Raw genomic sequence first — 25,003 nt, forward strand, 5'->3', positions numbered from 1 at the left:
ACTGTTGGTCAACCTGTCTATCTTTTTTTTTATTTGTGTCATTTCATGGAAGCCACAAGCTTCTGTTACGGATATTTTCTGGCAATCTGCCGGCTATGCTTTTATTATCAATAGGTGCTTTTTGTAAAAGATTATCAGAATAGAAAAATCATAAACACTTTTTATGAAAACATTGTCTAAGATATCGCTCAAGAGATATCTCCAACTAAGAGACCAAATACTGTATGGTTCTGCAACAATTCAGCGATAGCTATCAAAAAGGACACTACTCTAGGAGATGACAAAATCGAGATAAAAAAGACCCAATATACAAAATCTCTTGTTTTTTGAAATTTTATCTAAAAGTTTTTAACATCATTATCTTTAATTTAAAATCTTTGATTTGGCTCAATTATATAATCAAAGGAAGCCGTTTTGGTCTTCTATAATCTAGATTATTTTGAACGAGCACGAAAAAACGAACAAACACAGGTAAAATTTAAAAGGTCATAAAAAGTCATAAAAAATGTAACAATTTTGGCGAGAGCACGGTGCTGCAGCAGTCGAAAACTTGAGATATCCACCACTATGTAAAAGATGCTCCATTAGGCATTATTTAGAAGTCTATTGGACATGTCATTATTGTGATTATCTATCATGCAAACAAAGATGAACCTCAAAAATGGGCAAATATGTAAAAATCACTTTTTTTGAAAACTCGTTGTACCTGAGACGAGAAACTATAAGGTAAAACGAATCTATTATGGACTAAAATTAATTTCACATGAAAAAAGAATGAGCATTTTTTGCTGAGACTTAGCTACAAGTCGACAAAATTATGATTTGAAGGATGTTTAATTCAAAATTTCACTGATTTGTAAAAAGACATATGCACAAAAGCGACCCTCATATCAACTAAAGCTCGATATAGTTTTACTTATAGCAATTACAGACGTCAATTGAATTTTCTGATAAGTAAAATAAGCCATAAAACTGCGAGTAGAGGTAAAATACAAAAATTCAAGTTAAGCTTATAAAAACAATTTGTCAAAGCCATAAGAATGCTATTCCTATGGCTTTGACAAATTCAAAAGCTATGATAATTTTTATGGGCCCTTTTTTTAACAAATGGACCTTGATTTGGTGGATGTTTGAACTAAAATCATTTTCGTTGAAAATTAACAAACAAAAATCGCAAAAAATTTTTTGAAAAGAAGATCGCGCCGCAATACAGTCCGAAAAATTTTTTTTGTAAGTCCACGAAGAGACCAAAACTAGTCATGATATAGCTTTGTGTGCAACTAAAACATCTAAATTCTCCATTATTTGTGAAATAGATAATTTGGCAAACGAAATATTTCAATATACCTAAAATAAAATAAGCATTTGAAAATATTTCAAGTTAAATTTTCGAAAAAGGGTTGACAGTTTAATCCAGGAACACTCTTATAAGAAGCGGAAAGAAAATAAGCGCTAATTTGAAGTTTAAAAAGTCTAATTTAGCGGTTTTTAGGTCTCTACTTCTGGCAAACTGAAGCTAAATGGATCATATAATATTATTTCCTACTATTCTTGATGAAAAAAGACAAAACTTTGAAAAATTTTAAAAAATACCAACAAAATTTTAGATTAAGCAGTTCAAGAACACCATTCTATATTTTGAAAGAAAACCAAGAAAACTATCATGAATAATTTCATGTTTTTTTTGTTGAAAATGGCCTGAAAATGCGTAAAAACACGGAAATTGTGAACAAAAACAACGAAAATTAGTCAAAAATTCACAATACAGTAAACTTCGATAACTTAGCGGAAAATACAAAAAAGATAATTATATATACTACGCTGGATGGGCTTTCTAATAATACTACTCACAACTTTACGTTGAATATATCGATCTGCCAAAGTTGACTGAACAAAAAAACCCATTTGAGTATATTGTTCCTCCCTCTCATTAAAGTGGGGTCAGAACAATCATTTGGCTCTTCGAAGTTTGTAATCATCCCTCTTTGGCGTATCCCAGGAAAATTTCGTTTGAGTAATTTGAACTTTTTGGGAATTTCATAACTTGTATTTACGAATCAACCATTATTTCTGCAAACCTTATCGCGCTATTTAAATCTCAGGAGTGTTACAAGATAATTTTGATTAGATATTCGCGTCATTGCCAGGCAATATTTAGTTACGAACAAGGATTTGTTCAATATAAATAATTTAGGAACACCGAAGTCAAGTAATAGGTGCCTTAATGGAACGAGATTTAGCGAATTCCGAGAGTTAGAGATGTAGTTTGAAATAAAAAATGAGTCTGAATTTGCGTAGGTTAGAAACCAATGCGTAGGTTAGAACTCCGACCAACGCAGAAATTAGACAAAATTATCTTGAAATTTTCATTCGATGCAAACAAAAAAAAAACAGAATACAAATTTTGGTTCCTGTTTAGCTGATAAATTTATTTTATGGGGCACATTTTTAGTCCCATCAACTTTTATGGATCTTGATTGTAACTATGAGAACCAAATGATAATTTTTTGAACACAAATTAATGTTTGTAACCCGGGGTTAAATTTTACGAATGACATATTAATAAAACATACCAATGTATAGGTACACCCAAACAAAATGACGCATCAGATAATGATGAGGATGTTGGAGAGACGACTTTCACTTTGAGCAAGAGCAAGGGAACCTCGGCCACTGAATCGTCAGACCGGAGTCAGAACAGACCTCTTGACTCAAAACAGAGAGCAGCTGATGAACTCGGAGAAGAGGAGGCCGGAGACTACACAATTATGAGTGGAGAGAACGAAGTGGACGATGGATATGGAAAAACAGTGCAGTGGGAAATGGACACAAAAGGTACCCCCACCTTTAAATTTACGCCATAAGTTTATTTTAATTGTTCTGAAAAGAAGTTCGTAGCAATTATATTAGTCCGATTTTTCGTCTGATCCATTTGACTTTTCGACCAAATCGGGATAAAGAAGTAGCGTCTGGAGGACTTTAGGTTCTCTTAGAGTCTTACGCCTCAACAGTCTCTAAGAATGTGATTCAACGAAACTGTTTCGAGGAGACAATTTTATGGTGTGAAGGGCGTTTCTTAATCTTAAATGTTTTACACCCCCCCAACATGCCCCCAGCTCACCCTCCTGCACCTGGCACCTGGTTTGGACCCCCTATCGTCCAGCCCTCTCAACTCCCTCCTCCCCCCTCCCCCATGCCAGCATCTCTAAGCCCCAGCTGGGTGCCTCCGAATCCAACCACTCGCTGGTTGTTTGAGAGCAATTTGCACGACGTTAGTCGGTTATGTTTCAAGTTTCCTAACTAAGAAAACGGCACTATTTGAAAATATCCTTTAGTAAGAGAGCAGGAAAGATTTAAAAACTCCCTTTGTTCGGTTCCTTTTGTAGCATTTGGTTCTACGCGTAAGTGTAAAACGCAGGAAAATGTCATAACCCGATATTGCGAGTAAAGTAAATCAGGGCAATTTAGACAAGTTAATTAGGTGTTTGAAATAAGCGTTCTTTCTTAAAGGATTATTGTTTCGAAGGCGCCAGAGAGGAGAGTTGAGTGATATATCTTAAACAAAAAAAATAATGAACAAATGCTTATTGAGCTGTCGATATACTTCGTTTACTTAGCAAAGTTGTCTTTGTGCATCATGCCAGTGCTGAAATGATAGATTTAAATCTAGAAGTAAACTAGAGAGCGAACGTTTGAAGTGAACAAGATACTTTGAACAGAATTGGAATTTCGATTTGAAGTAAATAAAAGATCCATTTTGAACTTGCAAAAAATGCACTTCAAAATTTTTTCTGCTGTCCATTTGATCTAAACTTTTAAAAAAAAGGTTCAGAATAAAGTAACTAAGTGTGAAATAAATTAGGATGATCACGTTCTGTGAGTTTTAAGTAAGCATTTGTGCTTTTGAAGTGACAAAGATAAGGGGGTAGCAGAACTTGGTGCCATGCATCTTTTGAAGTTATATTTAGCGGACATTTACCAAACTTTAATGTCGGGTACAACCAATAGTCCTCTCAGGCTGGTATACATTTTGGGCAAATCCGACCAACCAACCCCGAGCTATTAACACCGGGAGTAGGGTGATTTAAAGGTTTTCGATATTTTGAATGGAAAATTGACTGTTTGAGTATGATATAAGGCAAATTAAGGGCTGCAAGGGGTATTAAATCTAGAGTAATGTATGAGATTATTTTTGAAAAGGGTTAGAATAACTTTTTGGGTATTCTGCGGTAAATAGGTGTTTTTTGCTGGAAGAGACTTAGCACTTAAACTGAAATATTAATTTCTCCAAAATGTGAAGTCGGATTGACCTGACAATTGGGTGATAGACTAATTTGGGCACGAAGAATCCAATTTCGAGGTCAGAGGTGACCCCAGATCAGCCCCCACCAAACTACCGCACGCCAGTGCTGCCGGACGCAAAATTTGAATTGCCCGTGGAGTATTGGTAGCAGTTTAGTGTAACTTTTCAAGGGATTTCTATTGGTGCAACTATTATCTTCCGGGTGCGACCGGAAGTTGGTGCTTCGGGATAAAACGAGTGCCGAAAACCAAAAATTGGCTTTTCTGAGCAGCCGAGTGACGAAACTGATTAGGTAGGTTGGTGGCACCCTATTTTTAGTAGAAATTTTTATCCGAAGACGTTTTGACCACTACTTCTCAAGTTATTGTATTCTGCAATTTGGGTTCATCCGGGAGGTCGAAGTGCGCGGCCATTGCTCGTGTTTTATTAGGAGTTAGGAGATAAAATTGTCGGGTAGGTGCAACTATGAAAGGACTTTCCATGATATAATTTAGTTTTATCAACTTGAACACTCATTTCAGACGGGTGACTTTTGGATGACCTCTAGAGGTCAAACTTTCAGGTTTTTAGGAAATTTGGTCTCGTCGGCATGTACAATTACAGGGACTTGCGTAAAATGGTTTCAAAATTGGAAACTACAATTGGTCTTTGATTTAGGGTTGATTTTAAAAATATATTCAACACATGAAGTTTTACAGGGATTGATTGTAGCTAGTTAATTCTATAGCGGAAATAGAGGAATAAGACCTTTCCAGAGCAACGTTCAATGTTCACAAAGCAAACACTGAAAGACATGTCAAGTGCTTATATGAGATGAATGGATGTGAGTTTGTTCACATAAAAGTCTAAAGGCCGTGTACTTAAGATAAGGGGAAAATTGAACAATGACTGGTAGCAGTTGAATGACCGAGCATAATTTGATATTGATTTGTTTGCATAGCAAACAATGCCCTCTTACAGAATGTGAGAGATTTCAAGTATAAGTGGCAACGTTTACTTAAGAAATCATGTTTTGTTTGATTAAAATAAGAGCGTATTGGTTGAGTATAAATTGAAGTGACACAGATACGTTCCATCAGACTTTGGAGATTTTTGGGAGGACTTCAGAAGTTTGGACACAGGAGAGATTTTGGCACTAGTGAGAAGAAGCAGTTGGTTTGGTATCACTAAACTTTAAAAGATTGTGTAAAAAACAAAGAAGAGATTGAGATTGAGACTGAGCTCTGGAAGTTTGTAATTGCAAGACCAGTTGGCATACTGTGAGATTTTTTGATTTAGTTCATTTGGGAAGTGAACCGTGAATTTTGTTTTTATTAATATTTTAATTACTAATATAAATTGCTCTAAGTTTGTCTTTTCAATTGATGTGCAAGTCTTTTTCTTAAAGTTGTTATCCATATAATCAGACTTGATATTACGAGCCCCATTGTGAATTAACTTATTTCAAGTCAAAATAATTTGCAACAGCATACAAGAGTGGAGGAGGGGAAAATGCAGAGTAACAAAGTACCGCTTGCTTCACCAATTCAAAACCTTTAGTTTAATTTATTTTTTCGATCTTCTGAGCAACAGAATCCCCTTACTGTTGATCCTAGCAGAAATTCAAAACAAAACAGTGGCGCTCCTGGGTGTTTCTGCGTTACTTTTTGCTGTAGATTATTTTCTGATTATTTAGAGAGCGTGCAACGGTTTTTGTCGGAGAAACTGCTGAGAGCGCACCAAAATTTGACCTACTTTTCCGTTGCCAATTTTTTGATTACGTTAGGTTATCAATTGGGGAAGGGTTTTCTTTCACTAGGCTACAAAATTGGGAAGTTTGGTTTTAACATTTTTTGAGCACTGGCTTGAAGCTGGGATGGACGGAAGAAGAGATGATGAAGTGATTGGCTACAAATATCTTTGTGTGGGCTTCGAATGCAGTAAGTGATTTAACAGGAGGTTATTGGCGGTCAAATCCAAGGAAACAAGCATGGACACTGACCAAGACGCTGTATCAGATTGACATGCGATTGTCTGACAATCCACTTTTTTATGAGCGAAGCTACAAATTGTTTGTTAGAGGGAAAGCGGGAGGTAGGGCAAAAATCATTGATACCAGTGATACTTTGGATGAGAGAACGCGAAAGGCAGGTGTTTGATTCAATTAGAAGCGTTGACACTTCCTTAATGGATAAATTTGGGCAACCCGAAAAAAGTTCTGAAGGGTTTGGCGTTGGGTCTAGCTGTGGTGTATCAAGAAAAAGCCTTTTTATCAAATAACTCTTTGGAAAAGTGGAAGATAGAAGAATTGCTGAGAGTAGTAGAATAAGAATTCCGGGTCACGGCGATGAAGTGCGAACTGGAACTGAGGAACATGGAAGAATTTTTGTGGTCAAATGAATCAGGAAATTTATAGAGCAACGCTAAGCGAATATAAAAACAGTGGCTTTAGAAAATTTTCGAGAGAAGAAGAAATCGTGGAGCGGAGAATTGAGTCTTGTGGACCAGATTAAAATCATGCAACCGGAATGGATTTTGTACTGTCACCAGAATCTGATGATCTAAGCGATGAACGGTCTGATGATGAGTATTTGTTTGAATATATTTCGGATACAGATTTCTCGGATGTAGAGGAACTTGCTGTCGACGATGCGAGAAGTGAGACAAGTTTTGCCGCAAGTTTGAACTCAGTAGCTTGCGACAGTGTAACAGCAATAGCGAGCAGTTTTGGCAGTGGTGTCAAAGCTAGCAGAAACGATATGTTGAGAGCCTGGGGCTTGATGAAGTTAAAGACAGGAAGTTCTGCAATGCAACACACGTGGCTGATGAGACACGAATGTGTACAACTGAGTGCACTATGGACACTTTGGAGAATTGAAAAAGTTCAGGAGGAGTTTATCAGCAGTTGGTATTGAAACAAAAAAGGATCCAACCGAAAAAAGCAGCAGTTGACCGATGTAATTTTGCACTGTTGGGAAAGGAGCTGGAGGAATGGCTGCAATCGCAATTGAATGAAAGTCAGCTTAATGATAGTGTTTCGACCAAACCAACGGATGAGCATCAAGGAGAAGTGTTGGAATTAACAACACAGGGAAATTTGATCAAACGTCAAAATACAGTGTTGCAAAGTTGGGTTCATGATGATTAACAGCCTAGGAGGCTGAAGTTGAGCAGAAATTGGAGAGACGGATTGCTTCGCGATTTCCTGAAATTGCAAGGCTGTTGCTGGAGAACCAATCGTTTAGCCGAAAAGGGATGTGGAGTCCTTTGGAATGATCCAAACAGCAGTTATGGCAGGATTACAGATGAAATGGCAGCTACAGTTGAAAAAGAGGTGGAAGGTTTTCAATCCATTCAAGCATCAGAGGAAGTAGGTTTTCATGCACAGGTGCACGAAGAGTGTATGATGAGAGGGACGTTGACAACTAAGTTATTCAGGTCCTTCTAACTAAATTTTTGGCTACATTATTTTAATTTGGTTTGTTAGGACAAGTTGATCAAACACTATAGCCGTAAGAAAAAAAATTAAAAATGGTTAGGAAAACATGTGTATAATTACATAAGTAGGTTTGCCATTGGTGGTAAGGAGAATTTGTTTTTCCTCTAATGGTGGTGAGGATCGCGAGAAATTGTACGATCACATCAATAGAGTTTGATCAAAATTTTGCTTTGGTTGTTAAGCTGGTTTCAAAATCACATAAAAATACGATTATTTTTTATGATTTAAAGGTTTCTAGACAATCTTTGGTGCAGTTAGTTTATATTAAACCGGAGCTAAACCTCAGTGGTTCAATTCACTAGGTCAACTATTGTTAAATCACGTAGCAGTAAGTTAATTGGGTCATAGGAGAACGACTTGCAATTATTCGGGGGAATGATAATCTAGAAGGGAGGAGCGTAGAACGCCGGAAAAGGTCATAACCAGATATTGCGAGTTAAGTAATTTAAGTCAACATAGAAAATTTGATTAGTTGTTTGAAACATGGGTTCTTTTTTAAAGGGTTATTGTTTCGAAGGCACCAGAGAGGCAAGTTGAGTGTTATACCTTAAACGAACAAATTAATGAACAAAAGCTTATGAGAGACCAAATTTGAAATGAGAGATTTAAATTTAGAAGTAAACTAGAGAACGAACACTTGAAGTGAACAAGATACTTTGAACAGAATTGGGATTTCAAATTGAAGTAAATTAAAATTCCATTTTGATTTTTCAAAAAAAGCAAAACTTCAAAAATTTTTCTGCTGTCCATAAAATCTAAATTTTAAAAGAAGGTTCAAATGAAAGTAACTAAGTGTGAAATGAATTAAGATGATCTGGTTTTGCGTGCTTTAAGTAAACGAATGTGCTATTTTGAAGTGAAAAAGATAGGGGGTAGCAAAACTTGGTGCCATGCATCTCTTGAAGTTATATTCAGCGGACGCTTACCAAGTTTTCTGGTCCTCTCAAGTTGTTATGACTTTTGGGTCAATCCGACCACCCAACTCCGAGCTATTAACACAAGAAGTAGGCTGATTTGAAGGTTTTTGATATTTCAAACGAAAAAAAGCCTGTTTTAGTATGATATAAGGCTAATTAAGGTTTGCAAATTGGTCTCATCGGAATGTACAATTAAAGGGACTTGCATGAAATGGTTTCAAGATTGAAAAATACAATTGGTCTTTGGTTTAGGGTTGGCTTTAGTTATTTGTTCAACACATGATGTTTTACAAGGATTGGTTGCATCTAGCTAATTTTATAGCGGAATTAAATGAATAAGAACTTTTCAGAGCAACGTTCAATGTTTACTAAGCAAACACTGATTGACATGTCAAGTGCATATATGAGATGAATGTATGTGGGTTTGTTTACATAAGAGTCGAAAGGTCGTGTACTTAAGATGAGGAGAAAGTTGAACAATGGTTGGTAGAAGTTGAATGACGCAGCATAATTTGATATTGATTTGTTTGCATAGCAAACAAAGCGCTCCTACAGAATGTGACAGATTTCAAGTATAAGTGGCAACGTTTACTTAAGAAGTCATTTTTGTTTGCTTAAGATAAGAGCGTATTGGTTGAGTATAAATTGAAGTGAGACAGAGAATTTTCATCAGAATTTTGAGATTTTTGGGAGAACTTCAGAAGTTTGGACACAGGAGAGATTTGGCACAAGTTGGTTTAGTATGAATAAACTTTAAAAGATAGTGTGAAAAACAAAGAGGAGATTGAGATTGAGAGTGAGCTCTGGAAGTTTGTAATTGAAAGACCAGTTGGCATACTGTGAGAGTTTTTGATTTAGTTTATTTGGGAAGTGAATCGTGAATTTTGTTATTATTATTTAAATTACTAATATAAATTGCTCTAAGCTTGTCCTTTCCATTGATATGCAAGTATTTTTCTTAAAGTTCTGATCCATAGAATCAGATTTGATATTACGAGCCCCATTGTGAATTAACTTATTTCAAGTCAATCTAGTTTGCAACAGCATAAAAGAGTGGAGGAGGGGAAATAGCAGAGTAAAAAAATAACGCTTGCTTCACCAATTCAAAACCTTTGGTTTATTTTGTTTGATTGATCTTCTGGGCAACAGTATCCTCATTGTTGTGCCTAGCAGAACTTCAGAAGACGATAGTAAGCAAATTTTTTTATTCTGTTGATGTCTTGCATGTTTATTATTTTGAGTTTGAAAACGTATGAAATTGTTGGTATGGTTGAATTATGGAATCAAAGAACATTTTGTAAGAGACGCTCAGTATGATCTATTCAAAACGTAAGAATGTCTTTATATAACACTTTTATGGTTCTTCTGTCATTGTTCATTATGTAATAAAAACTTATGCGGGTTTTCTGGGTTTGTGAATTTTGAGTGTGAGCATGTACATTTTTGTTTTAAAAAATATTCCGGACTTCGGAATGTGATCAAACTCAGTTGATATTTTCGTCGCCCTTTCTAATCAAAAATGTCTTTTTGGACTTCAGCCTATAATGAGAAATTTTTTAGACTTAAAATTTACCTGATTTATTTCTGTGGTCAGTCAATTTTCGAGACTATGTCTGATCATTGCACCTTTGAGCAATTTTTTTATTGTTCATCTAGTTCATAATCTAGTTATTTTAGTTAAACAACGACAACTCCGTGCGGCAAAAATTTTTTCTCTGACTGGTTTTCCCGGTATGAACATCATGAAAATATCTCAACCACCATGCCAACTCATATATAATTCACAGTAACCTGTACAATAATTATCATTAAAAATCTAAAAGAAAAAATGAAAAAACTTTGCATTGAAATATGAAATTTGGAAAACTGAAGTTTGTCAAGACAATGATTTTTTGTGCTTGAGACCAAAGCCTGAATCTTTGGTCTCAAGCACAAAAGGAAGTAGCCACAAAGGAAGTCATATCTGGAAATGTTTTGTGTACACAATAGAACAATGGAATTTTAGTGTGTATATTGAGGTCGAGAGTTAAATTGAGAGAACTTTTTTGTCGCATGAAAGGGAGGAAACTTTAGGAAGAAATCCAAATCAGAAACTTTGATGTTGCATGTTCTACATTAGATCAGTAGCAACTACATCAATCCTGCCTTGAAAAGTCCCGCCTTGATTACAAGGGGATTTACACAAAGAAAGATTGATTTTGTTCAATTTGTCCATTTTCAAACCAATCGTTGAAGTAATTGTTGGACGTCCAATTGAAGCTGTAACTCAACGCGCAGTTTGTTGATCATATTCCAGAAAAATTGTATGTAATTTTTTTGTCTGTAAGAACAACTTTGGGAAGGATGTTTTGGCGGCACCTAATGCCTTGAATCGTATTTTTGACGGGCAATGTGACTTTAATGCCAATTTAATAGGCTTTACATAGAGATATAATGAGGGTTTGCTCAGTTGGTTGAATTGTCACAGTTGAGTAATCTTAGTGCCAAGCCACATTTAACTTCTGGAAACGTTCGTGAAATGGATTTTGTATAGCACATACTGGCTTGATTCTCAGAACCTTTTTATTAAATTTTGCTGCCATTTCTGCGGAAGAGATAAGTTGCTGTCGAAGTGTATCACAAAATAATTGATCTCATAGTTTTGAGTTATTGGAATCGAAATTAAAACAATATTTTTATCGCATGTTTTTTTTCATCTACCAATTATCCGTTACATCAACCGGTCGTAACAATTTGTTCGGTTGTGATAGTTTCATATTAAGTCCCACGGGCCGCTGAGGCATGGCCATAGCCTGCGAGTGCGAGGCATGGCCAAATGCTCTAAATGCGCAGCTCTTTAATAGTAAAGTGGGGTTTATTTCCGTGGGGGTTATTTTCCGTGGGGATTTGTTTCCTATCTAAAATGAAGTGGGGGTTTTGTTCCGAGGGTTTTTTCCGCAACCGTGGAAGACATTGCAAGTTCATAACCATTAATTTTTAATGAACCATAAATGATCTCAATATGGGTACCAAATGTGTTTATATCGAGTCATTTTTTTACAGCCAGTACAGTTCAAGCTCCAACGCGACAGGATCCTAGCACCGCCACAACAGTCAAACGTAGCAGCAATAAGCCCCCCACAAAGACTCCAACCCATACAGGGCAACAATCCGCTCCTGATATCAACAAAAAATCACAGAAAGCGGAGGATTTTAACCCTAATCAGGACAATAGTGCCGTGCCTACTGAGGTTGATCGATATTATGTTCCCCAGGCTGAAGTTTCTGTAATTTCTGAGACAAGAAGCTTTGTGACAGGGTCCCAAAAGGTGTCACCGGAAAAATCAAAGTCATCGTCATCTTCCAATAAAACCACAGCAGCTGCATCTTCAAAATCGGGATCGAATGGTGGTCGGTACTTTAAAAAAAATAATAACGTTAAATTGTTTAAGTTGAGTACCATCCAGGTTGAGGAGCCAGACGGAAATCCAAGTCGAACGCATACGGTGTGTTTCCAGACCAAAATTACAGGGTCTGATTTGGTTCGAGCGCACAATAGTATGATCAGAGTTCGGTATGGTCTGACCAGAGGCGGATTTAAGCGCACATTAGTCTGATCAAGATCTCGAGCCGAATTGGGTTTGATCAGAGACAAATTCGAGCGCATTTTATTTCGTTTTGATTTTTTTGGATTTTTTTTACTGGGAGATGTTGGCTCTGTCAAGAGGCAACAAAAAAGCAGCATTCTGATTAGAGAAACATTAAGATTCTGATGGCTTTGATCAGAACGAAAAGGGTCCAGCAGATAGCCAGTCCCCCTTTGAGGAAATTTCGAATTGCTGTAGACCACGACTTTTCGTAAGGAAAGCTGTCTAAGTTCATAATTTGAGTAAGATATTCGCTCTAATGGTATACTAAATAAATTTTTTTCTTAACAATTGTGTTTTATTTTTATTAGCAATACTTTTAAAACTGGCTTTCCCTTAGATGATTTTAATATTGCAAACACAAATTTCTGTGAAATGAATATATTATTGCAAAATTAAAGAGATTCATTCATACTGAAAACCATTCACTGATCAGACTATTTTGAGCGCAATTGTGTCTGATCAGAGGAGATTTCGAGCTGACATTTTTCTGATCAGGAGTGATTCAATTTTCGAGCGCACAATAGTCTGATCAAAAGTAATTTTGAGCGCACAATCTTCTGGACAAATGTCTATATTCGGTATGATCGGAAGTCATTTGCGTCTGGCGAGGTCTGATCAGAGATAACTTCGAGCGCACTCTGAGCACACACGATGTTTCAAGCACACTTCAGTCTGATCCGTGGACACTTTGGTTTGGGATGGTCTAGTCAGAGGTTACTTTGGTCTGATCAGAGGTCACATCCGGATGGAACCTCAACCTGGCCAGAAATAACCAATGTTTCGGATGTTAAAATATGTAGCTCCAACATTATTAGGCCTATTAGTCCGTTTTCAAGAGCTTTTTGGTACAATTATTTCTTTGATGAGATTGGTTGTTCCTTCCTCATATATGAAATCAGTTGTCCCATTAATACCGTTATCTTTTTATGCACTCTCCATCTCTTTTATTAACAGAGAGTTAGCAAAAATTTTAGAAAAGTAAATTATTGTTTTCTAACGAATCTCTTATTCATTTTTTTTTTAATTTCTGAGCTGGCTCGAGGTTTTTTTTCAAAAATTTCCATAAGAAATTTTGCGACAACCGCTTGTGAAAACTATTCTGCTGGCAAGAAGAGTAATGAATTTTCATTAAACTTCTTTGTTCCGAGCAAAGTTTTCTTTTTTTGACAAATAAATTGGGTAATCACTTTTAGAATTATTTACTGAAAACTATTTTCAAGAAGGCTGAATTCATAGCATGGTTTTTGCTGCCATTTTCAATTTCAATTGTCAACCTATAGGTGCCGAAAAATCAGCCAACCAAGTCAGTTCCAACAAATCTGACAGTTCATCAAAAACTGGAAACTCAAGGTCAAAAGAGACAGTCACAAACCGATCTAGTGAAACCAGTCAGTCGAAACCTCACAACTACGAAAGTGTGGACGACGCTACCGACAAGTCAGCAGGAACGTTATATAAATATAGTTTAAAGCCCACCACATTTTAAAGCACAAGCAATTTATAAAGTCAGCTTTCAAATTTTTCGAGTTTTTAAACTCAGGCTCAATTCATATCACCGACCTCCCAATAAATTTGAACTATAGTTTTCGTTTCTATTTTGCTTTATTGACAGCTCAACTGGTATTTCACAAATATGCTATCTTGTCGAGTCCCAGCTGAAAATGTACATAAAACACCAAACAAATTGTGCTCGAAATTTTCTAAATAAAAATGTTAAAAACAGCCCTCGAACACAAATATCTTCTAAATGGAAAAGGAAAAAAATCTTAGTTGTGGTAATGAGACTAGTCCTTTCGCCGTTTTCCCTTGATCTCTTAACAAAAGTTCCGATCAGAGGATGCAGGTGTTGAAATTGAATAGTTGTTGTTTTCAATGTTTCAATGATATTGAAAAAATAATCATTTCACAAAATTGTAGTGTATTTATGAGTGCGTTTTGCCTTTATTTGCGCCATTCTGTTTTCCCGACTCTTTTTTGTGAATGGCTAATATCGTCAGTTCTCTAATGAGGCATGAATGATTCTTTTTAGTTGAATCTGTTTATTTTTATTGTGTTTCTCTGACTCTATTTTTTCGAAGCACATTATTTTATTTTTGAAGTGAGACCCTATTAAATGCTCCATTTATGGTCTCATCAAATAATTTTATTAATGAACCGCCAAATCTTTTTCAGTGAGTCAAATGTGTTTTTTCGGTAGATTGTTTCTCATATTCAATTGGAGATCTTTTATTTTAGTCATAATAAATTGCCGGGGATCTTTTCAACAATTGCCCCCCCTTTGGTACCTCTCGCATTGGAACAATTGAGTTAAAAACCAATTTTATAGCTGTTTTCATTAATAAAATGTTATCAACAAAATCCCTTCTACCGCATCAATCTGGGACCACTTTAACCATTTAAATCCTCTTATATCCATTTAATTATGTTGAAAAAAATGGATTATAGTCGTTTAAAGAACGTCTGAAATGGATTTAAATTGAGCTACAAAAACACTATTAACTATCTATTTTTACTATTGTTTCTACGCTCAGTGAAAACCGTTCGATATTTTTAATTTCAAATTAACATTTCATTTATTTTGACAGTTTTAATTTAAAATTTCAAGTCCATCAGTTTTCCATCAGTTTCAGTCCTTCCGCTCCATGTGATACCATCGCAACAACACGTCCATCGACTCAACAGGTGCCCAGATGAAGAAACCAAAGATCTGCATCTAAAATGGAGAACAAAATGCTGTAAAACCTTGAAACAATTTCAAATAGTGTAAAGTTAGCAAAATTTTTGAATAAAATAATGGATTATACCTGCATAGAAGATTTCAAAGGTAGATTGAACGTACTCATTCTTTGAAATAGGTTTTCGGCTCTAAACAATGTCTGATATTAAAAATTGGCCAAACCAAAAAAATGAATTGATAATGAACTCACCAAGCTGCAGAACAACTAAAACTCAAAAGCTCAGATTAAAAGAAGTGTCATTTATCCTTCAGAATTTTTGAAGATTGACTTACTGTTGTCCGGGGTCTTTCTGGAGATGGTGTGACTGAAATCAAAGGATGACTGAATTAGTTGAATAGAAACTCAAAAAATCCAAATTAAACTAACCGATTTTTGGCTGCTTTCTGGTGTTGATGAATTTTAATCTGGAAAGAAAAAATTGTGCACACGGTACTTTTTTAAAATTGAATTATAATTATAAACCTCAAATATGAAAGAATCTGGAATGTATAAGTAATCTGGAATGAAATCTGAAACAATAAATCTCAATAAAATTGCATGTGGAAAGATAATTTTAAAGCCAAAATTTGTTGAAATGAAATTATGCAAACTTATAAACCACGAAAATCATGCTCGATTGTGTTTTCGCAGTCAGCAGTTATGTTTTCGCACAAATTTTGCTCAATACTCATTGGCTAAAAATCGGTGGCGAGAAAACAAGTTTAGATAGCCGAATAATAGTTTAAGCGCAATTGCGGACCGCAGTTCATGGCCATGCCTCTCATGCGGTGTGGGATGTAATCCGGAAATTGCGGGTCGGTTATCGCGGCGAACCAAGACGCGCGCAAAACGCGCCCACCGACCCGCCAGTTGGAAATTCTTTTCCCTTTGTATTCCGGTTCGGCTAGTTGCCATACCACGGCGTATTTTATTCTGTTCAATTTTACATAGCATGTGCATGCTTGGAAAGTTATTAGTCGTCTCTGATTGGTTAATAAATGGCTCGCTTAAATTCTATTCAAGAATAGCCACCCCTTGCAAAAGGGGGGCAATTGTTGAAAAGACCCATTGCCGGTACCGGTAGACGAATGGATGAGTTTTTGTTTCCGGTAGTTAAAAAAATTAGTACCATAGTGCTATTCCTGCAAAAGAAAAGCGAAAAAATACTTAAAACACGACGATTCTTCGTCTGCTTACATTATAAGCAAAGTCTGATTACCATATACGTCTTATTTTCAAAACTTTGCTGCACAATTAAATTGCAAATGCCGTTTGTATATAATTGCATATGTTAGTGTATGAAATGAAACCAATATGCTATAACATGTATAAGTGGGGGGGGGGGGTGCAAACGGACGTGGGGGGCAATAACAGAAAAGAACCACAGGGCGCAATATGTGATTCCATTTGAGTGTCCGAGCTTTTAATATTATTTTATGAGGTCTCTTTACTCTCCAAGGCCACAAGAATAACTGTTTGAAAATATTCCGTGCAGCCAAAGAAACAATCGAGGCTTGATCACTGGTGATTTTGGTCTGCCTGGGTGTTTTCATTATAGCAAAATTGATTTGGATGTGTGTTTTGATGAGCCTTTTTGAACGAAGACCTCTAGTTCTGGGTAACTAGTGCTCTTGTTTTTTCAAAAAAGAAATTGTTTATTGGTTTGTCAAAGAAATGATGTTAAAACTATCATGCTAATTTTTGAAATCTAAGCGTGCATGTTGCCAAAAGTCTGCTTTTTGTTTGTCAAGAACCCTCTAATCAATTGAAGTAACAACTGAATAGAGGATCCTCAAGCCTCTCATATAGTACTTAAAATAGGGAGTTATAAACGTTCTTGTGAAGCACCCGAAGCTGATTCTGAGAGTAGAACAGAAATGAGCAAACAATCAACAACAGAAGAGAATGACGGACAGACATATTCAAATTCCTCAACAATGCCAGAGAGCACGTCGAGTGATAACAGGAGCAGCCTCGTCTCCACATCCACACCACCAAAAGCAAAAGAAAATGAACAAAAAAGTTAGCAATGGTTTTTGATAGAATTTTCGTTGTTACATATTTCACGTTCTACGCTTTGGGAAAACCCGTTTTTCACGAAACAATATATAGTGAATAAATGCCTAGTATATAGTGCCGAATATGTAGTGAATAATTTTAAAATATAATCTAGAGACTATATTTGATGGAGTACCCACAACCATACACGATCTTTGTAACCAATTAAAATTGACCAGTTATAGTCCCCTCATTTGCTAAGAGTCTTAGATGACGTTAAAAAGAAGATTAAGAAACATGTTTAATATGACAATGCATCGTAACAGTGTGATTAGTCTACCCGGACCTTAGTACCATAGTATCTCAGTACTGAAACATTGTATTCCAATTGTATATCGTCGGCCCAGTACTGTATCAGTGTATCTTAGGAGTATTTTGCACTCATAATGTGCAGGATAAGTCCCATAGATACTTTTTTTCTGAAAATAGACTGTGCATTCTTGGTTTTGATTCCCATGATGTTCATAGCAAAATCATGATAAAATTTGAAAATTTCGAAAAAAATTTTGAAATTTTGGGCGAGAGAGAGAGAGAGAGAGAGAAAGAAGTGAATTACGTCTATAAAGACAGTATAACAGAACAAAGCGTAAGATACAAAAGCAATGAATAAAATCACACAAAGTGTAAAGCATAAGAAAAACAAGATGCAATGTACATAGTCGTACGCGGCGTATAAAATCAGAAGCAAATCATTACAAAGCACGTGTGTAGATACATTTTATGATTAAGAACACACACTTTAACTAAAACAGGCCAAGTTATCAGAGTTTTCATGGTAAATGCGTAACACCCTTGAGACTAATGGAATGTTGGGGAGAGCAGGACATGACAGGAGGTGAAATTTCTCGACAAATGGCTCCTCGCAGAGCCTGCAGGCACAGTCCAGAGGGTCGGGTGGGCCATAGCAATCATATCTAATACACAAAAGATGATGCAAACCGTTGATGTAGAAAAGAGCAATAGGACGTCTATTAGGCTCATTAGCTGACTGTAAATGGAGAAAATCATCATCATAGAGGTGATGTATAAGGTCCGTATTTGCCCAGAACTTGGATATCCGTGCCCATCGTTTCCAATACAAGCCGATCACTCTCCGGCAGTGGTCTTGGGTCAGAATGGCGTCATCCGGCCCATCAAACACAGTTACTCCATAGGTGGCGACTGGCTTTATGACCGCATCCAACAGTCTGTAGGCAGTTTGAAACCCCGTTTTCTGCAAATTTACCTTGTTTCGCAGTGAGTTGATGGCTTTCATCGATTTTTTCTTTAAATGAGATAGATGACCCGTAATTGTAAAGGTCGTGGAGAGAACAATACCAAGATAAGTGAAGTTGCTGACGTATTCAAGTGGGGTATTATTATAAGTTAGACGTTCGCAGGAGCCCAAACTACCGCCATTTCTGAACTTCATGTATTTGGTCTTATCGACGTTAACTTCCAGATCGTTTTCAGTACAATAGACAGAGAGTACATCCAGGGCATTCTGGACCCTGTCGATAACTGTCGATCCAATAACAGTATCATCAGCATAGAAGACAACGTCACAGCCTGTTTTAGTCAGAACAGGGGCTAAATCCGCTATATAAAGGCTAAAGAGGAGGGGGGAGAGCTTGTCCCCTTGAGGGACCCCAGAATCGGTTAATATCTCGTCCGAAAGGAAATTGCTTTGGCAAATTTGGACACGTGTGTCTGATAGGATGCTGGTAATGGCATCTAGGATTCTAGTTGGGACGAATAAATCGTACAACTTCTTAGTGAGCTTTCTACGATCAATACTATCGAACGCCTTCCAAAAATCGACATATACGCAATAATAACGAGACACGGTGGACATACCTGACTGAATATGAGACTTTAACTCACGCGTTGCATCCAGAGTGCTCCGGTTCCTTCTGAAGCCATATTGGCAGTCGGGTAGAATTTTCTTCTGCTCCTCCCAATCGGTTAAGCGGTCATAAATCAGAGCGGTATAAATCTTTTGCAAAACGGGAATTAATGCAATACCTCGATAGCTATCTGGTGACATCAGCGGACCTTTCCCCTTGTATAAGGGCATCAATAGACTTACTCGCCATTCATCTGGCATATCAGCAGTAACAAAGATGTTGTTGAATAAGGTTAAAAGACGTGATTGAAGGGTACCATCCGCCAATTTGATGGCGTCATAAGTAATGCCGTCTTTACCAGGAGCACGTTTGCCTGGCAACTTACTGATGACCGATTGTAACTCCAATATGGAAAATGGATCGTCATAATCGTCTAAGGGTTCTTCATCGAAGGGGATAACCGCATCCCTACCTTTGTATAGTACACCTTGAAAGTGTTGTTGCCACTCAGATATAGAGATACCATTAATTTTTGGCGATGCAGGTCGAGACTTTATAATTTTCCAAAAGCTTCCTTTATCTGATTCTGCGGTTTTGATGATTTGTTCCTCTCTATAACGGCGATATTCAGATAATTTATACCGACATATCCGTTTGTAATTTTGTTTTGCGAGATGGGTATCAGGGTGATTGGAGCGACGTAAACTAATGAAATTTCTATGTATCACATATAGTTCCGAGTCGAACCAAGGTTTTGACTTACGTTTACGGGGAAGTATTGCCGATTGTTTAATGGCATCGACCAACCGTGAATTTTGACTTTGAGGGTCACCGTTGTCGGGAAAGGCCTCTAAATGAGATTGTAGTAAATCGGGATCAAATCTAGTGATCTTTTCTCCCCGTGTACCACAAGATAGGGTTGTTATTGGGACATCAAGCTGAAGTTGACAATGTTGCGTAAGTGGGTGCTCTACAATAATCATATGCGTGTTATGCAGGAGACTATGCTGTACGAATACCAGGTCGATTGTGCTTCTACCATTATGACAGAAGTATGTATGTCGATCTGGTTGATTCAGTAGGGCCAAGTCGTAAGGCTGTAACAAATCGACTAAATCGTATCCTCTAGAGTGGGAGCCGTCTAGGCGACAATTAAAATCACCGGATAAGATAACTTTTGCACTGTTAGGAATAACATCAAGGCATGATCCAATTTTCTCGTTTATCACCTCAATATCGGTCTGGGGGCGAAAATACGCTACAATTACGGCTAGGTGCAGACTTGGGAAACTGACACACAGGGTTTCGGCGGTCGAAATGATAATTTTCGAAGAGCACTTAAGACGAGTATTAGAAAATAAGGCAATACCACCGGAAGGGTGACCAGTGACTGAAAACTTTCGGGCAGGTGAAAAATGACCAAGAAACCCGTCAACTGAAAATGGTGTAAGTTTTTTAGTTTCAACTAAAAGTAATAAATCAAAATCGCTCTGTAAGTTCGAGTCGTGCTCAGAAAGTGTCTTCATTGCTCCATTTACATTCCAAAACAGAATTTGCAAATTTGTTGTTTTCCGAGCCGGTAGTCAAATGGCTGTTGCAGTAGAAGTAGCCGAACTATTGGCGACCCTTACAACTTTGCCCTTGTTTATTTTGTACTTGTTTGACGGGTCGGACGCTCTGCATTCGCGCAATTGTTGTCGGAGCTGAAAATCTTGTTTCCGTTGTTCAGGCGTCAAGTCTGGATTAATAAAAGTTTCTTTGTAGGCGGGTAATGAACGGAGTTTATGGGCATTTTTTAGAACCGACCACTTTGTTTTGCAATCGTGGAACTTGACGATCAGTATTTTTCTCTTTTCTATCGAGTCTCGTCTTTGAACCTCTTTTTCTTGCACCTCTGCCGGAGTCACCTGACAGCCTATGTCGGATAGAAGTTTACTGACGGACTCTGTATTGTATTTTCCACTTTCGACCTGAGGAGGATTTGTGATAATCACATTGGTTTCACGCAGTGATTGGTTTCTCTCTTCATTCTGGATAGTTTTGAGAAGCGTTGCCGGGGATGATGAGTTCACTACGTTCGCGTAGCTGGGTTTTTTATTAGCGTTTGCATTTTGGACGGCATCCAGTTGTTTCTTCAATTCCGTAATTTCTTTGAAAGCACAAAATCCGCAGACAAAAATTTCGTTTTCGTTTTGCAACTTTTCCAAGTTAGCTTGGGAGTATACCCGGACGTCAGTATAAACTCCACAGCGGTTCTTGCATTCTATACTGCGTTGCTCATCGAAATTTTTCTTTCTTGACATAATAAAAACGAGACTTTTTTTTAAAAACGCTAAGAGACGCTTTTCCTAAGAGACGCTTTTCATGAACGCTTTAGTACTTTGGGCGATGCACTTTTTGAGCATGACGACGACTTACAATCTTAAAACGTTGCAAGAAACGTATTAAGATTAGCAAAAAAACCCGCCAGAACCAGTAAAAACACGCCGAAACCAGAAAAAACACGCCGAGTGCCTGGAACCTGACAAATTGGGACCGAAATTGCAGATTTTTATGGTTTTTATTTCAGATTGTAATGGAGTTTTGTATGTCTTTCAGTTTTTAGCCTAACGAAAATAGATACAGTACTGGACCGACGATATACAACTGGAATACAATGTTTCAGTGCTGAGATACTATGGTACTAAGGTCCGGGTAGAAAGAACGGTTATCTGCGAACTACGAATAGGTTTGTTTTTGAGCCTATCTAACTTTCTCCTTTTTACGTTCCCAGTAATATTGAAGTCTTCTCAATCTTGATGGGGGGGGGGTGCGACAGTTCGTGGGGGGGGGGGGGGGGGCGAGTAACAAAATGACGAGTACATGATGGTAGAATGGCACCTGTACGCCTCTGGGCCGAATAAGAACTACCTTGCGAACGGGAGAAAAACCCAAAAATACTGGTCGGGTGACGGAAGTGACGGGGGGTGCGACAGTTCGTGGGGGGGGGGGGGTGCGACAGTTCGTGGGGGGGGGGGGGGGGGGGGGGTGGGGTGCGACATTTCGCGGGGGGGGGGGTGCGACAGTTCGTGGGGGGGGGGGGGTTCAGAGTAACATTTTTTTTGTTCTGTATTTTTACCATGATCAGTGTAAAAAATGACATGAACATAGTACTGTGCAGGGTAAAATTGCAGAATTGAAATACTATGATTCAGCGCTGAGTTACTATGTTACCATGATCCGGGTAAACATCGAGAACATAAGTAAGTGTCCGTGAGTTCGATACAGTCTCTCCCTGGTTGACAAGAAATCGTCGGTATTCTAGCCAAAAACGACATAATTCCATATAAATTTTTGTCGGTTTCGTAGTTTTTGTTCGGTATTGAACATAAGAAAGAAACGGGATCGTTGTTTTTAAACGTAGGACAGATTCGGTATGGCCGTTTTTAAATCTAAGCGAGATTCGGTATCGTTTAGAGAAACACCAGGATTTTTTTAAACTCCCAGTCTGTAAAGCAGATTAGTCCAGCAAACCGAACAATAAAAATGATCGGCATTGGGCGTTTTGAAACGAAACCAATCGTCAAAAACTTTGCTTGCAAACTACAAGAAAGTATGTCAAAACTCAGTGATTGCGAAATAATCGAAAGAATTCTCATGAGTATTCAACAAGTAGTCTCTTTCAGAATTACCTGGCCTGTTCTGAACTTATTCGCCTCATTTATTTTTTTTGTTTTTTATATTAACAGTTCCGCTTTGTAGTGGATTTGCTTCAACTTTTATTGGTCATTAGTAGCTTCGGGGTTAGCTTCGGCACTTGTGTCTCAATTTTTGAAGTCCACTGCTAAATAGGCTAACTCAAACAACTCAAACTTCGGCGATGAGTTTTCCCGTGTTGAGTGTGAGTTTTGGGAATCTTATCTGTGGTCGATCTGTCGAGTGTGTTGTTGTTACGGCTGGTGAGATACAACACTCCTGGGCGGGTAGATCTCTTTTGATTTCTCCTGTACCCTGTGTTCCGGGTTTTTTGCTTGTTAACTGTTTTGTTGCCTGATGCCTGAGAACTTTATTGAAAGCATCAGAGTTGCAAAGTTCCGAGTGAATTTCAGAGGAGGACTGTTTCTGAATTGGGGTCTTCGGGGTCGTAAAGATATGCCGGTTGTCTGTTGTCAAAGTTGCTGCCTAGCAAGTCCCTTAGCTTGGACATGATTTTTGGTCTTTCGACCTTTGGGCTCACAATTTTCTTTGTGAGATTCTCGATTGTTCGCACTTCAAGTTTTCGCTTTTCCTCCCATTTTTGTTTTTCTTTTGTTTGTTGGGCTTTTTCGGTTTCATATCTTATTCTTCCTTATTGTTCAGTTGTTAATGATGCTATATCTGTTTTGTGGAATCTTAGTCCACATTATCTTACGGTGTGTTATATTTACGTTTGATATCTATTTTAAATGGATTGATATCATTAAAAGTGATAAATAGGCTTTTCTTTTTATGTTTTTTCCTTAAGAAGAAAATCAATATTTTGGTTCAATTCAGTCTTTCGCTTCTGGGAACCGTGCCTCGAATTTAGCTGACTTTCCGCGTCCTTTCATATCTGACGAAAAAGTGAGCTTGGCGGCCAAATCTAATGCAATCTTCGTTATTGCCGATTGTTAGGTCTGACCTATCCCTGGCAGTTACGCTTATGGAGGCGTTAGGGAAGTTTAAACGTTGTTAGTGTTAGAAGGTTGAGACAGAACAGCCTTAACTCAATTGTGCATGAAATAAACTTGACAAAACTGGACAAGATGCTCTACTTATTAACGTATACTGGGTTAGAGAATGAAGCCCTGAGGAACAAGTAAGAACGTGAGAACGTTTTGTAAGAACTTAGTTCGAGAGCTGAAGATCAGTTGGTGTAAAATGGGTAGCAAACTACGCATGCAGGTAAAAGATAATGGTTTAAATCCAGTACTGGTTCATTTTCAAAGTATGTGCATCTGCTTAGTCCCCCTAACAGGTGATGGGCCCAGACCATAGTGTCTGTGCTTAACAGCAAAAGATAGACAAGACTGCTAGATACTGTGAAAGATATGATGCGTAATTTAAAAAGAAGTGTTAGAAATTTGAGAGAGAACAACCCAAGATAAATTGTGCATGAGAGAAGCTTGACATAGCTTAACAAGAAGCTCTGTTTGTTCAACGTATATATCGCTAGAGAAACGAAGCCTTGAGGGACGTGAGAACGGGTTACAATAGATGCCCGAGTTTATTAGCTTAAGACTTGTTGGCGTATATGGGCACAACATTTGGCTGGCAAGTAGGAGATGCTGGTTTGAATCCAGTACTCTTCCACTTTCTCATAGCTTGCACCTTTATAGACCTCTAACATAGACTCAGTAGTTTTCTAAATCATTTAAAAACAATTTCCTAAAACAAAATTAAACTGTTGTTGACAGTCATAATAATTCTTTTCTGCTGATTAATTTTTTGCAACTGTTTTTTTCGCTCATTCATTGACGGATCAGAAGACAGTGAAGCTGCTGACTTACACAGGAAATGCAGAACATTTCCCAGTCTAAAGCACAAGATTTGATGCAATGATGTAGAAGAAGGGGCTCTGAAAATCACTGTTGGGAAGGAGGAGAAAACCAGTAAGTCTGCACGACTGGCTAATGGGGCAAGCATTGATGTAATGGGGTAAGCACTGGCTAATGGGGCAACAAAATTACTGTTGTTGACAGTCATAATCCTTTTCTGCTCATTATTTTTTTGCAAATGTTTTGCTCGCTCATTCATTGACGGATCAAAAGACAGTAAAGCTGCTGACTTACTTAGGAAATTGCAGAGAACTTCCCAGTCTGAACACAAGATTTGAGGCAATGAAGAAGAACTACAAAGTGCTAAACCATGCATATGAAAAGGAAATAAGGAGAGCCTAACCATTTGTGGTTTCATCTGGCACTTACTCTAGATGCAAAAACATTCATGGTGACGAGACATGACTGTGCGGGAGAAGAGGGTATAAGATATGGCGTAGGATATGGAACAAAGTCTTGGAAGCTTTGATAGGGAGATTTCAGATTGTGAAGACGCAGACAGAGGTAATTTTAGTGGCGC

General features: G+C 37.6%; 1 protein-coding gene across 5 annotated transcripts in view; it reads left to right on the forward strand.

The window, feature by feature from the left end:
* Window positions 1-25,003, forward strand: part of LOC142347877 (uncharacterized) — a 135,380-nt gene that overhangs the window by 86,724 nt on the left and 23,653 nt on the right. For all 5 annotated transcript variants that reach the window (XM_075399026.1, XM_075399024.1, XM_075399027.1 and 2 more), the window contains 4 exons: window positions 2,584-2,835; window positions 11,741-12,088; window positions 13,608-13,770; window positions 16,888-17,066. In XM_075399026.1, coding sequence (XP_075255141.1) covers window positions 2,584-2,835; window positions 11,741-12,088; window positions 13,608-13,770; window positions 16,888-17,066 — 942 coding nt within the window. The remainder of the gene's footprint in view (window positions 1-2,583; window positions 2,836-11,740; window positions 12,089-13,607; window positions 13,771-16,887; window positions 17,067-25,003) is intronic.

This window comes from Convolutriloba macropyga, chromosome 10 (assembly GCF_964194025.1).
Source record: "Convolutriloba macropyga chromosome 10, txConMacr16.3, whole genome shotgun sequence".
Classification (NCBI taxonomy): domain Eukaryota; kingdom Metazoa; phylum Xenacoelomorpha; order Acoela; family Convolutidae; genus Convolutriloba; species Convolutriloba macropyga.